Consider the following 13,813-nt stretch of genomic DNA (forward strand, 5'->3'; position numbering starts at 1 on the left):
ATCAGAGGAACTGCAGTGCTGGCTGCACATGCAGGAGTCTCAGGTTTGTTTGGATAGCAGCCACCTGAAGTCTCTGTTCATACACTTTTCCAAGTACTCCAGGTTCACCTTGTAGTTTAAAGCAGCAGGAAGTAGATAAAGGCTGAATCTTTACTTTACTCAAAGCTAACTTAAGCAGAAAAACTGACAGCAGTGTCAAGCCCTATTGAAACCCTTGGACTGGTCCACAGATGACTGAATGAACAAGCCCCATTTCACAGAGTCCAGTGGTTTAAGTGCCCGAGTCTTACAGTTGTCAGCAGCAAACATGAGCTGAACTAAATGAGCAAATCCACCAGACGGTGTTTAACCAGTAGATGGGTAAGGGCTGAATACTGCCTTGAACACCTTGTTTGTCTGCATTTGTCCCTGTAAAAATCCTCACGGACAGATGGCTCAGTCCATCTGCAATTGGATGACTGCTCACCAGTGCATGCAAGAGCTTCCTGGAAACAAGAGCTGAAGAGTAGTCTTCTTTCTGTGCTCTGCTTCATCAGGAGTGCTTTAGCAATGACGGCTGCCCTCTGGACACCCAGTCACACAAGAGTAGACACACCATAGTGCTCATATATCTGCCAACATCAAAAATCAGAGTAACACCTAACCAGACCTCCAGTAAATGCAATTAATATTTAACCCATTGTTTTACATGGATGCTGCCATCACGTGAAGCTTCTGCAGCTACAGGCTCAGATCAGGCAGCTGCTGGCCATCTACTTTAAGACAGTTTGACTTGTTTTGCTTCATTTCGTGGCTTCATTTCACTGAGGGCGGGGCTTACGGATGCAGCCGGAGGACTGGTGGAGCAGACTGGTTCAATTTCAGTTTTCTATTGACAGGAATAAAAGAGGTTTCAGAGAAAAGTGTGCGATTACAGGACTTTTTAAGATGTGCAACTGCAGCCTGACTTAGCTTTTCCTCCTTACCTCACTGGCTGAATATTCGTGGGTATGCAACCCTGCTGTACTCATGCAAATAACAGAAGGAGAAATCCTGCTTCACCTTCGGTGTGAACGCACCCGTGCCAAATATTTAATGACTGTATATAATGATGATTTCATCTGCAATGTCTCAGTCATGCAGTAATGCTGTGATATACTGTAAAACCTTATCACTACCAAATAATTATATTTTTTTGCTTTATTTATTAATCACACTGTTTTAATAAACATATCACACTTGATTTCATAGAAAATACTGAGATAGTCTCCATCACATACTGACATCAAGTCTAAAAATATCCACATCTCAGCCACTCTTCATGTGATGACAGCTTGGTTTGACCAGCTACTCCAGGAAACACATCAGCCTGTGTTAGATACGGGTTCCCTGATGGGTTTCCTGCAGTAGCTGTACCTACTCTTATCTAAAGCACTGAGAAACAAAGACTACAAGCTAGAGCAATAACTGCATGTTGTGTTGCTTTCATTAAGCTTCATTATTTCAGACAGGAAACCTGCTGACCCTGAGGGATTATGTGAAGAGTGTCTTGGGAGTGCAACATGTGCATTAGCAAAGCAAAAACCAATATCGTACATCTCTGTGGTGACGCCACCCTGTCCATGTGAGTCTTCATTTCGAGGTCAGGAAATATCTCATGAATTTTTTCCAGCTCGCTGCAAAAGGAACGACGTGGCTGCAGGCAGGCAGCTGGAGGCTGCCACAGATGTGGATTTAACCCCCCAAAAAAGACTCAATCATTAGGATTTCATTTTTTTATCTGATGACAGCTGCAGGGCTGCTACTTAGTAGGAAAACTTGTGAATTTTTACCAAAGACACCAAAAATTCCTGCATTTCTCATCAGTTTGTAAATTGTGGCATTGGTATTGTGTAAGGTCAAACATATGGCAACACAAGGAAGTCCAAACTAGTGAAAACTGCAGAGACGTCATTAGTAATTCCAATTTTTAAACAAAATATTTCTTTTGTACTTTATTTGAGGTGAAATATGTTTAAACTTTACAGTATTTCCCATTTTTAAATGACTAAAATTACCTTTTCTTCTTTCCTACAATACTCAGAAGTGAAGGCTTTGTGCCCTATTAGAGTCACAGCCATCCTAAAATCATAATGCAGATCTAATTTTTAAATGATACGGTTTTATTTCTACTTGATATAGTCCGCTAAAACTAGGCCCATCAACTGAAAAAAAATGGCAGGACTATTGTAATGCGTCATTAAGTGGATGTGGATAAATATAAACAGCATAATGTGTCCTTCATTCAATGCTGTAATGGTTTTATGTTAAAATACATGTTTTGTTGTTGTTGTTGTTGTTGTTTTGTTTTCTACAGGGAGTTGATCGAGTCTGTTAAGTTCAACATAAATAACCTGTGGAGCAGCAGCAGCAGCAACGCTCCAAATGTGACCTCCTTAGTGAAGGTCACAGTAGAAACCACTAGAACCTGCTCTGCTTCCTCCCCAGAACAGCAGCACTCCTTGTCGCAGCGAGCGAAACTAAAATAAAAACACGTGCATGTGGATGATCGTAGCTCAGTGAGAAGCTGAACCCGGTCTCCTGAAGCCTCGGTGTGGACCTTTTTACCCTCTGCTTCACGGCCTGCTGCTGTTTCACTTTCACAACTGTTGGCCCCCGCTGAGTATTATCTCCTCTGGGGCAGGCAGCTAACAGGACAACACTTACAGATTGGCGTGGTCAACTCAAAATCCCGGTAGAGCGGAAGTGCCCTGATGCGGAGTATTTGAAGACGTGAACATTTTTTATCGCCACCTTTAACGAAGCCGGTGGAGCGAACACGTCGCACATGGCCCGAGAGCCACTGATGTCCCACACAGGCTACAAGCTAGCTTATTTTTTTTTATTTATTACGGTTTATTTAAAATCTTAAATGAAGGGTTAAACCTGTAAAAATCACATTTAAAAAATAAGTAAACATTTACATTTTAAATAAAGGGACATTTAATGCGGTCATTAAAAAGTGTTCGCGTCGGTTAGCGGTCGCAGCATCCGATCGCGTCAGGCACAGACGCCAGATGCGACGTCATGGCATGGCAGCGGGCAACCCGGAGATCTTCTAGAAGTATTTTACTGAAACCTACTTGTCGCTGTTCGCTTCGCCGCCGGCTCCATCCTTCTTCAGCTGCTCCTCTACCTCCTCGGCTTCGGTTTTCACGCAGTAGGAGCGGAGAGAGGCGGCGCGGGGCGCGGTGCGGAGAGCCGGGCGGTGCGCGGCGGCATTGAGGAGCTTCAGAGGAGCAGATGTGGCTCTGGCATCAACGGAGGTGGCGCCGAGGCAGCAGAAGCAGCGGGAGCCTGTCGGCAACCAGGTCTTCTCTCGGTAGACGGGAAAGGGACGCTTGAGGGTGGCTTCAAACAACTCCTTCAGCACTGTCGAGGACCTAAAATGTAACATCTCAATCCTGTCGGGCAATGAGAGAGAAATTCGTGATTCCTAATAAATCCGAGAGAATCTGCGAGGCTTCTGAATAGCGATTCGAAGCAAGTTGTCTGTCCGAGCGGCGATGACTCACAGACACCGGCTTCCACAAGTATATAGAGCGGAACAGCCACGCCCCATAGCTTTTTATTGGTGGAAATACAGTTAAGTAATTATGACGTACCCTATCAATTCTTCTTCTGTGTTTTTTTTTTAAAACTGCGCCATCGGATATATGACCTATCAATATATGACTATGTTTTTACAACATGTTTACAGAGAAAAGGTGGCTTAATTACGCTGCTTTTACCGGGTTTATTAGAATGTTATTAGATTCATTCATTCCTTATTATTCCGTATCATTATCATTATTGTTATTATTATTGTTGGTGATGGTGGTTTTGTAGTTGTTATTATCATTAAAGGAGACTTGGTGGTTGAATGAAAAAGTACAAGAGAGAATTCGAAGGAAAAGGCGTATAATGAGTTGTATGTCAGGCTGGACGCTAAGGAGCGAGAAAAGGATTTGTAGTGATTGGCAGGGCATATGAAGCTGGAGAGGACGTGCAGCAGGTTAGGGTAATTAATCCTAACAGAAATCTACTAATGAGTGACGAGAGTGTGCTGAGATGATGGAAGGAGTACTTTGAGGAGATGGTGAATGAAGAAAATGAGAGAGGAAGACAGTTTGTGAATCAGGAAGTGCAGAAGATTAGTGAGGAGGATGTGAGGGCAGCTTAGCAGAGGATGAAGAGTGGAAAGGTAGCTGGTCCAGATGACATATCTGTGGAGGTTTGAAGGTGTCCAGGAGAGAGGGAAGTTGACTTACAGATGGATAAAGTTGATGACATGAGGGCAGCTTAGAAGAGGATCAAGTATTTCCCATGAAGTTATGGGAAATAGTTATTCAAGCTATGTTAATAAGAAGGTTGAGTATCTGCAAGCAGCAGTATGACTTCATGCAGAAAAAAGACCTCTACAGACGTGAGGCAAAGAAGTATGTGAGCGTGGAGCACGACAAGTATGAGGACAGTGATGTTAAAGTTTTCACTGTGACTGAGCGGGTTGGACAGGATTAGAAATGAGTACATCAGAGGTACAGATCAGGCTGAGCAGTTTGAAGCATGGAGGAAGAATGTGGAGACTCCAGGCAGGAAAAGAGGAAGCTCAAAGAGAAGATTCATGGATGTTGTGAAGGAGGAGATGCAGAGGGCTGATTTGAAAGAGAAGATGATACACTGTGGCACAGTGTAAAAAAAAGCATATACTACTACTACTACTAATAATAATAAAAATAATAATAATGATGATGTGTGCATTTCAGTTTATTATTATTGTGCTGTACGCAATAATAATATAATAATATTAATAACAATAACAAAATAATAATGATTATTACATATTAGCAATTATGACTAAAATTATACTTATATAATTAGATTTTAATTAATGATTGTGATTTTGAGTATTTTAATTATTATATAAAATAATTATTATTATCATACATATTGAGCCTGTGGAGCCATTGCTTTTCTTCAGGCAAAATTTCAGTGGATTCGGGAAAAAGGCGCAAACTAAGCAAAATGTGCAAATTCAGGGAATCAAGTGTCTAACACTCACTTTTGCAATGAGCACGTATTCTGTAGTTTTATACAGCAATATACAGCTTTAATGTAAGATTTCGGATGCAGAATTAACATCACATTATTTATTTGTTTGTTTTTATTTACGTAATAATTCTGCAGCTCCAGTACCTTTTGAGAGCAGCATTTCTGCCCTCGGTCTAGTCTGTCAGGAAAAGCATGCGCAGTTTCTCCAACCCAGGTTGATCCCCTGGCAGTCAGAACTCAGGGTATTCCGGCCCAACGTCTCATACGTCCTCCTCAGTGTTCAAACGTCACCTTCAGAAGTTGCCACGAATGCAAAGCGGCATGATGTGGAGGTTACTGAGCTGCACAGTGTGCCTGTTTGTGTCCGCAGGGCTGAGTCTGCGGCCAGTTTCGGCCGCTGAAGAGGAGCTGGACGGAGAAGTGGAGACTGAAGTTTTATTTAAACCAGAGGAGTGCAGCCAAAGGAGCAAGAGAGGAGATCTGATCAATGCTCACTACGATGGGTTCCTCGCCAAAGATGGTTCCCAGTTTTACTGCAGGTCAGTGCTTTGAAAACAGAGTTATGTGTTAGTCCGATGTTAATTTGGAGTGAGTAATGAATGCATACTTAATCCTAAAGTCCTCTTTAATGTGTGTTTAAAATGCTGAAGCTCTATTTAAGCTTTAAGTATGTTAAAGTGTAAAGGGATTGGAAACATTCCTCATTTTAAGTTTAAAGCAACCAAAATTAAAGTGCACGTTTAGTCAAACTTATTCAAAGATTGTTGATGTTCTTTGTCTCTGCTTTTATTTCTGTTTCAGTCGTACAGACAAAGATGGACAGCCTCAGTGGTTCGTTTTGGGTGTGGGACAAGTCATTAAGGGACTGGATGATGGGATGATGGGCATGTGTCCTGGAGAGAAGCGAAAACTAACCATCCCATCAACCCTGGCATTTGGAGAAAAGGGCAAAGGTAAAAACATCTAGGTGGTGGTAGGTGTGCTGATTATGTATTTCCCCACAAGGTTGGGGATGTGATTTTAAGGTTTTTATCATGAAAACTCAGTTATACTCAAGGTAAGGCCTTAAAAGGTTATCAGCAGTCTGAGTTTTAAGTTGCTTCTATCATTTCCTGTTGTGGTGTTCCCCAGGGCTCAGTTCTCGGTCCTGTTTTATTTTCTGTCTGTGTGCTTCTGTTGGGTCCAATAATCCATTAAGCAGTGACTGTGAAGACCCATAGAGGCCTTTATATGACTGTTTCAGAGGTTGAGAAGTACAACTTGTGTAAAAATGTGGACACCTCTTTAAACAAATAACTAAAAAGTCCTGAGATGTAAATAAAAATGTTTTCCATGAGCTTTGAGTTTCTGCAAGTTGACTTTGTTTCAGTGATTTGAAAGCGTTGAAGAAATTAAGTTTAAGTAAATCAGTAGAAAATCTTAGTGTTTGCTTCAAAAATGAGCTACAGCAGCATCTGTCTTTTTTATTATTCATTACATACATACATATGCTGTGTTTTCTCAACTCTGTTTTGTGTGATATTAGTTGATTGTTGCAGGTCTGCCTTCATGCTGTCTTATCTTCTTTTACAGCCATTTAACTGAAGGGAGATCACATCCCTCGCAGTGTTTGCTACTCTTCTCCACATGGCATGTCCTGTAAGCATGCAAAGATCTTTAAAGGTCTCCTCTTCGTTTCTTCTTTGTATGTGTTGGAGAACTTTTGGAGGAGTAATAGTTGATTCTTTGATTAATACTAACTACAGTCCTCTGATAGTGGTGTGTTCAGTCTGGGATGTTGCATTTCACCCTTTGGGTGTGAAAGAAATGTTTCTTCTGCTTAGAGTGCATGTTTTAGTTGCCCCCTGCACTAGTTGGCTTTATAATGACCCACAGACACTGAAACAGAGCTTCACCGATTCTTCTCTCTGTACCCTCTGTTATTCTCTGTACATTAACTGCATGTCAATCTAATATTCTTTTACTCTCTTGCTCGTATAAAGCATATTTTATCTTGTTTGATTTTAGCCAATGGCAGTCATTTTCCAAGGTACCTTTGTGTCTTTATTAGGCAATAAAAGAGAAATGGTTTGTAATCTAAAGCATAAGGTGAGAAAATCTAAAGATACTGCAGAATAATATGTAACCATAAAACGTTTGGGTCAAAAACATGGACATGGACTTATGATTTTTCCCAAACAGCTACTAAACAGACTGATGAAAAACAAACAAACATAATTTCACTTTGTAAACACTGAAGAGGAAGATTGTACTACAACACAAGCCATATTATTTGTCAGATAATTACTATTAGAGGCGACGGCTCACATAATACAAACTTAGCCTTAATGTAATTTAGTGGGTGGAGCCAGAGGTTATAAGGTTTGGGTTAATATTGCTGTAAATGGTAGTAGCAGGGCTTCCTGTGCCTGAAGTTACCATCCTGGAGTTCCACAAGTATACTTGGTCCCATCATGCTCACATCTTTCATTAACATCGTGTCTTTTGTAACAGATTGTAATGTCCATAGTTACTCATGCTGAAGATGCAGTTGTGTGTTGCAGAGCTGTGACATAGGGGGAATTAGCTATGGAGACCAAAGCAGATTTTGTATCAGGATGTAAACGTGTTTGTTTCTGCTGTAAAGTCTGGACATTTTAACATAGAAGTGTATGGAGACTGAGTCACTGCTGGAGCTTCAAGTGGACATTAGGGGAACTGCAGTTTTGACACTTTAGACTTTTTCTGCATTGTGTAATTTAATGGGGTAAAAACAGACGTAAGCAGCCGTACATGAATTTTTACATAAGATCAGTTTAAAAAAATCTTCTGGTCTCTTGGGGCTTGTGTAAACCTTTAGATTCACATTTTCAACACACATATTTTTCTTTAAGCTTCAGAGCAGCGTCTATAGTTTTGCTCTCAAATCACATTTTTAAACACACACCTATTCTCCTTGATAGTACAAACAATGCACCAAACCTACTGCGTACTTCCATGCCTTTATATTTTGCACTGATTAAAGTCACTACCATGTTACTCAGTGATTAATGTTTCTCTGTCGGTATCTGCTGTTTTATTCAACTCAGCACAAAAATCTGAAATCAGCAGCTGAGCCACCAATCTGATAAACTTCTTCAATGATAATGAATCATCGGTCATTTAAAATGTTGATGTTTTAAACAGGTCCGGTGCCTCCTAATGCCACCGTGGTCTTTGAGGTGGAGGTCCTCTCTGTGTCCAAGGGACCACGCACCATGGAGGCTTTTGGAAGGATGGACCTCGATAAAGACAAGAGTCTCTCAAAGGCAGAGGTAACTTTATTTTATAACCTGGTAATTACAATAAAAGCAAGGACACAGTTGGTTCAGCTCATGCTTTCTATCATAAAATAAGTCCTCTGTAATCCGATGACAGATGATCCCAATTCCACTTATTCAGCCGGACATTAGTCTTCAGTTCCAGGTCTGAATGCACCTTCAGTCCTAAATGACTGAATAGAAAAGTGAAAAGACAAAAAACTGCAGCACATTAATAAGGCAAGAGCCTGGAAACAGGGTCATCATATCTTAAGAATCAGATAAGCAGTCGAGCAGAATGGGCTTGTTTTATGCTGAAAATCAGGGTTATTAGGAGATACAAATTAGCACCTGGCCCATCTGTGTGCGTGCAGCTTAAACATGCATAGAAAATACCTTCCTACAAATTTGTTTCTCTGTAATACCAGTCATGAAACTGAGAGAACAAACTACATGATTGTTATGTAATAAAACAGGATCCAGCTCTACATGAAATGTGCTTAGTTGGTCTCTTTTCGCACACGACTCTACCACTCTGGTGTATGTGGGTAAACGTGTGGCATTAAAGGCAAAAAACTGGGGTTCAACCAAAAAAAAAAAACCCAGCCAAAAACCCTTTGTTCCTAAAATTAAGTAATTAAGACATTAACAAGGTTATTTGGAGATGGCTGTACGGGAAGATCCCAGCAGATCAGCAGTTTCTGAAACACTCAGAAACATTCATACCACATTAAAAGTCACTGAAATCACCTTTCTTCCCCATGTGTACGTGCCTACATGCAACTGTGATTGATTTGATAGATCAAGAAGTACAACTGTACCTAATGAAGTGGCTGGTGAGTGCAGCCAGCTGAGTTCTCACACCAGGACAGTCTATGCAGAGCCATAAATCTACAGTCCAGCGTAAAAATATGTGATTCTGTGGCGAAATGTCCCGTTACGTTAGAATCGGCTAATCTCCTGCAGTCTCCAGTTTCATGCAAACTCACAAACACAATCTTGTTCCTGTCATGTGATTCTGGAACAGAAAGTGATGGTTTTCTTAAAATAAACCCGCGTCTTTACTTCTGCAGAGGCTGATCTCGTGGTTTAAATTTAAATTATCCCAAACTTGATAATCTGACTAATAATCCTGCCAGTGCAGTAACACATCAACCTGTTTTCACCAGCCCTACCTGAGATTATGTACCTTGCATGTTTATCATAGTGCATATTTCCACTCCTTCACATATAGTCGCCTCATAAAGAATAAAGGTTGCATATTATGCTCATTATCTCTATTTTATCTTTAAATTATTAACTGCAGTACCAAGAAGCTTCTAGCACGCATGTTGTCTGGATGGGTAATACTGAAAGAAAACAGGAGAACCAGCTGCTGAGGTTTCTATAACATATATATACAGTGGGGCAAAAAAGTATTTAGTCAGCCACCGATTGTGCAAGTTCCCCCACCTAAAATGATGACAGAGGTCAGTAATTTGCACCAGAGGTACACTTCAACTGTGAGAGACAGAATGTGAAAAAAAAATCCATGAATCCACATGGTAGGATTTGTAAAGAATTTATTCGTAAATCAGGGTGGAAAATAAGTATTTGGTCAATAACAAAAATACAACTCAATACTTTGTAACATAACCTTTGTTGGCAATAACAGAGGTCAAACGTTTACTATAGGTCTTTACCAGGTTTGCACACACAGTAGCTGGTATTTTGGTCCATTCCTCCATGCAGATCTTCTCGAGAGCAGTGATGTTTTGGGGCTGTCGCCGAGCAACACGGACTTTCAACTCCCGCCACAGATTTTCTATGGGGTTGAGGTCTGGAGACTGGCTAGGCCACTCCAGGACTTTCAAATGCTTCTTACGGAGCCACTCCTTTGTTGCCCGGGCGGTGTGTTTTGGATCATTGTCATGTTGGAAGACCCAGCCTCGTTTCATCTTCAAAGTTCTCACTGATGGAAGGAGGTTTTGGCTCAAAATCTCACGATACATGGCCCCATTCATTCTGTCCTTAACACGGATCAGTCATCCTGTCCCCTTGGCAGAAAAACAGCCCCATAGCATGATGTTTCCACCCCCATGCTTCACAGTAGGTATGGTGTTCTTGGGATGCAACTCAGTATTCTTCTTCCTCCAAACACGACGAGTTGAGTTTATACCAAAAAGTTCTACTTTGGTTTCATCTGACCACATGACATTCTCCCAATCCTCTGCTGTATCATCCATGTGCTCTCTGGCAAACTTCAGACGGGCCTGGACATGAACTGGCTTCAGCAGCGGAACACGTCTGGCACTGCGGGATTTGATTCCCTGCCGTTGTAGTGTGTTACTGATGGTGACCTTTGTTACTTTGGTCCCAGCTCTCTGCAGGTCATTCACCAGGTCCCCCCGTGTGGTTCTGGGATCTTTGCTCACCGTTCTCATGATCATTTTGACCCCACGGGATGAGATCTTGCGTGGAGCCCCAGATCAAGGGAGATTATCAGTGGTCTTGTATGTCTTCCATTTTCTGATGATTGCTCCCACAGTTGATTTTTTCACACCAAGCTGCTTGTCTATTGTAGATTCACTCTTCCCAGTCTGGTGCAGGTCTACAATACTTTTCCTGGTGTCCTTCAAAAGCTCTTTGGTCTTGGCCATGGCGGAGTTTGGAGTCTGACTGTTTGAGGCTGTGGACAGGTGTCTTTTATACAGATGATGAGTTCAAACAGGTGCCATTCATACAGGTAACGAGTGGGGGACAGAAAAGCTTCTTACAGAAGACGTTACAGGTCTGTGAGAGCCAGAGATTTCCTTGTTTGAGGTGACCAAATACTTATTTTCCACCCTGATTTACGAATAAATTCTTTACAAATCCTACCATGTGAATTCATGGATTTTTTTTTCACATTCTGTCTCTCACAGTTGAAGTGTACCTCTGGTGCAAATTACTGACCTCTGTCATCATTTTAAGTGGGGGAACTTGCACAATCGGTGGCTGACTAAATACTTTTTTGCCCCACTGTATATGTGATACGTTTCCTGTCAGGCACAGCGTGAGGGCGGCGTTATTAAAATTCAGAGTTTACTCTGAGGTGTTTCTCTGTTTCCAGGTGAAAGAATATTTGAAGCTGGAGTATGAAAAAGGGGGGAAGCCGCGCGACAACCCTTTCTACGAGAAGCTTATAGACGATATCTTCTACAAGAACGACGGCGACAGAGATGGCGTGATCAGTGCGAAGGAGTATAACATTTATCAGCATGATGAGCTCTAGCACTGTTTGGTTTTTTTTTAGTTTGTGTGTTATTTAGAGAGGAAACTAAAGGGAATACACACACACACACACACTTCCACTGTTAGATGTGTACACTTTTTCAGTCACTTTCCGTCAAACAGACTCACCACTTCTTCTTCATCTGGAAGTTTCCTGTTTTTCCCGCAAAGCCTTTTGAACATGTAAATTCAGGCCTGCAGAAGCGAGCATGTGAGGGGGTTTCTTCCTCTTTAGCGGTTATTTTGACCCATTTTGTCGTTGTAATGATTTGGAAAATGTTTGCGGTGGAAATAATGGGCCAGTGACTTGTTACCTGTTTCCCACTGACGTGAAGCCATTTCTGCCTTTGAGAACCAGCCCACATCGTCACTGGTGTGAGTACCCTTCATTCCAGTGTTTCTAGACCGTGTAAAAGATGGACTTAGCTACTCTGAAATCAGCCGTTGCTATTGCTGGTCCATCTGCTTTTTTAAGGACTGACCACAGTAAAAGTATCCTGAAATATCAGCTTCAGTTTGGTGATAGTCTGTGCATTTTACAGCTTAAAATGTTGACTCAAGAGTTTGGAAACCCCATAAATCTTAATCTGATCCATAATCAATGGTCAGTCCTTGAAAAACCAGGTGGACCAGCACAACCCCACACAAGTGTGATCAGCCTGGAGCTCTTTGCATATTTGCCAATATAGTCTTTGAAATTTATAAAAGGCTAATGGCTGCTCTTCACCAGAAACAAGTTAAAGCTGAAGCATGCCCATGATTTCACAGGACCTGTCTTTGTGAAACCACAGGTAGCGCCCTCTGGTGACTGCTGAAACAAATTCAGGTTTAAGGCACTTGCAGACCATTTTCTATACAGTCTGTGGTTTCTAACAGAAATTTGGGCTGAGGAGGAAACATCTGAGGGCTGCTTCCGGTGGAAAATGGGTAAAAGAGGCCCCCCAAATAATCAGTAGTGACATGGAAACACTAAATGGGATTAAAATTCTGGGGCCTTTTTCTACGAAGCAATCTTTTCCTTATGTAGCTTCACTTAACCTAATCAGGCTAGGTGGCTATCGTCTCGATAAGTCATCCTGGGGTTTATCAGTCTAGGTATGAGTATGCTCACATGAAAGAGCCAGGATTTGACCACTCGCGAACATGCACAGGTGTACTGGCAGCAAATGCCGATGGAAACATGACAGCAGCAGTGTGTGAGAAGAAAAGAGCCGTATGGTAGTAAAATTCTGAAAACTCAGAGCTGTTCTATTAAGACAGAAGATTATTTAGTTATTCCTTTAAATTAAGTTGTTTGGATGCACGTACCACAGTCTCAGCCTTATTCTTTCATTTGCAGCCTGCACTGTTTAATGTTCTAAGAGCAAGTAAAGAATAAATAGAAAAAAAATTCAAACTGGCAAAAAGGTCAAGCCTTTAAGGTGTGCATGGCTTAGCCGCCCTGTCATACTATCTTAAAGCTTTCAGAACAATAAAGTTGACTGAATTGTTTGTAGCAAACAGGCAGAAAGGCGAGTAATAAATTTGCTTCCAAGAATTTCCATTTTTTACTTACGGTCATCAGATAAAGACAAAAACTTGAGACTCTCTTGCTGTTTGCACTCCGAGGTCTTCTAGGAATGGTGACGGATTTCCAGGAGAACTGATTGGTCAGAAGGTGGTGATTTCATATCTGCAGCATAGGTTACCATGGCAGCGCACTCATGGTAGAAGTGAACTGCTGAAAACCTCCAACTTTAACCTAAAGTTACTTGCTTTGTAGGATAGGCTGAGCTCCAAATGTTGTTTTAGGGCAGATTTTTCCTTTAGGAAGCAGACAACAAGTAAAGCTGAGCGAGCTCGAGTTCAGTCTGAAAGTAAGAATATGTGCAGCACCTGTGAAAATGTGCAAACACCACTATATATTTTGCCATTTAAAGGTTTTTTTCCTTCAAGTTTTCTGAACTTTGATTCAACTTTCAGCCAAAACCGAAGGATTGCACAACGTCCTGCAATCAGCCATGTGATAAAGTCTTTTAAGATGAACACAAGAACAAACAGCTCAGAGGATCCCGGCTGCCTCCGGGCCTCACAGCTCCCCGGATCAGCAGTGTTTCTCTCAGAAACCACGTCTGTAAACATCTGTGTGTAAAAGAATGAACTGTGACACAAGTGAACATAACTGATAATAAAATTGTGTTTTTGTCTTGGTGTGGTCAGATCTGTGTTTGTGTGTATGCAGAGGGAACAGATGA

General features: G+C 41.5%; 2 protein-coding genes across 4 annotated transcripts in view; one reads left to right on the top strand and one right to left on the bottom strand.

Annotated features, from left to right (window-relative positions):
• The window catches only part of LOC308409523 (glutaminase kidney isoform, mitochondrial-like), a 39,923-nt gene extending 36,272 nt beyond the window's left edge, over positions 1–3,651 (bottom strand). The window contains exon 1 of one of the 3 annotated variants that reach the window (XM_080902329.1): positions 3,102–3,651. In XM_080902329.1, the coding sequence (XP_080758455.1) occupies positions 3,102–3,415 (314 nt within the window). In that variant the 5' untranslated portion in view covers positions 3,416–3,651. The remainder of the gene's footprint in view (positions 1–3,101) is intronic. The other 2 variants (XM_080902331.1, XM_080902330.1) reach the window with 2 other exon arrangements.
• Positions 3,652–5,322: 1,671 nt separating this feature from the next.
• On the top strand, positions 5,323–13,769 carry fkbp7 (FKBP prolyl isomerase 7). The gene is made up of 4 exons (XM_080902338.1): positions 5,323–5,588; positions 5,851–6,002; positions 8,215–8,342; positions 11,419–13,769. The coding sequence occupies exons 1-4, from the start codon at positions 5,359–5,361 to the stop codon at positions 11,578–11,580; spliced, it is 672 nt and encodes a 223-aa protein (XP_080758464.1). The 5' UTR covers positions 5,323–5,358; the 3' UTR covers positions 11,581–13,769.
• Positions 13,770–13,813: the final 44 nt, after the last annotated feature.

The sequence above is a fragment of the Rhamphochromis sp. 'chilingali' genome (genome assembly GCF_963969265.1).
Source record: "Rhamphochromis sp. 'chilingali' genome assembly, chromosome: 14".
Taxonomy (NCBI): Eukaryota; Metazoa; Chordata; class Actinopteri; order Cichliformes; family Cichlidae; genus Rhamphochromis; species Rhamphochromis sp. 'chilingali'.

Coding starts and splice junctions, on each gene's coding strand:
- fkbp7 (XM_080902338.1), top strand. CDS start 5,359: ATGCAAAGCGGCATGATGTGGAGGTTACTGAGCTGCACAGTGTGCCTG. Junction 6,003..8,214: donor ATTTGGAGAAAAGGGCAAAG/GTAAAAACATCT, acceptor TGTTTTAAACAG/GTCCGGTGCCTCCTAATGCC. Junction 8,343..11,418: donor AGAGTCTCTCAAAGGCAGAG/GTAACTTTATTT, acceptor CTCTGTTTCCAG/GTGAAAGAATATTTGAAGCT.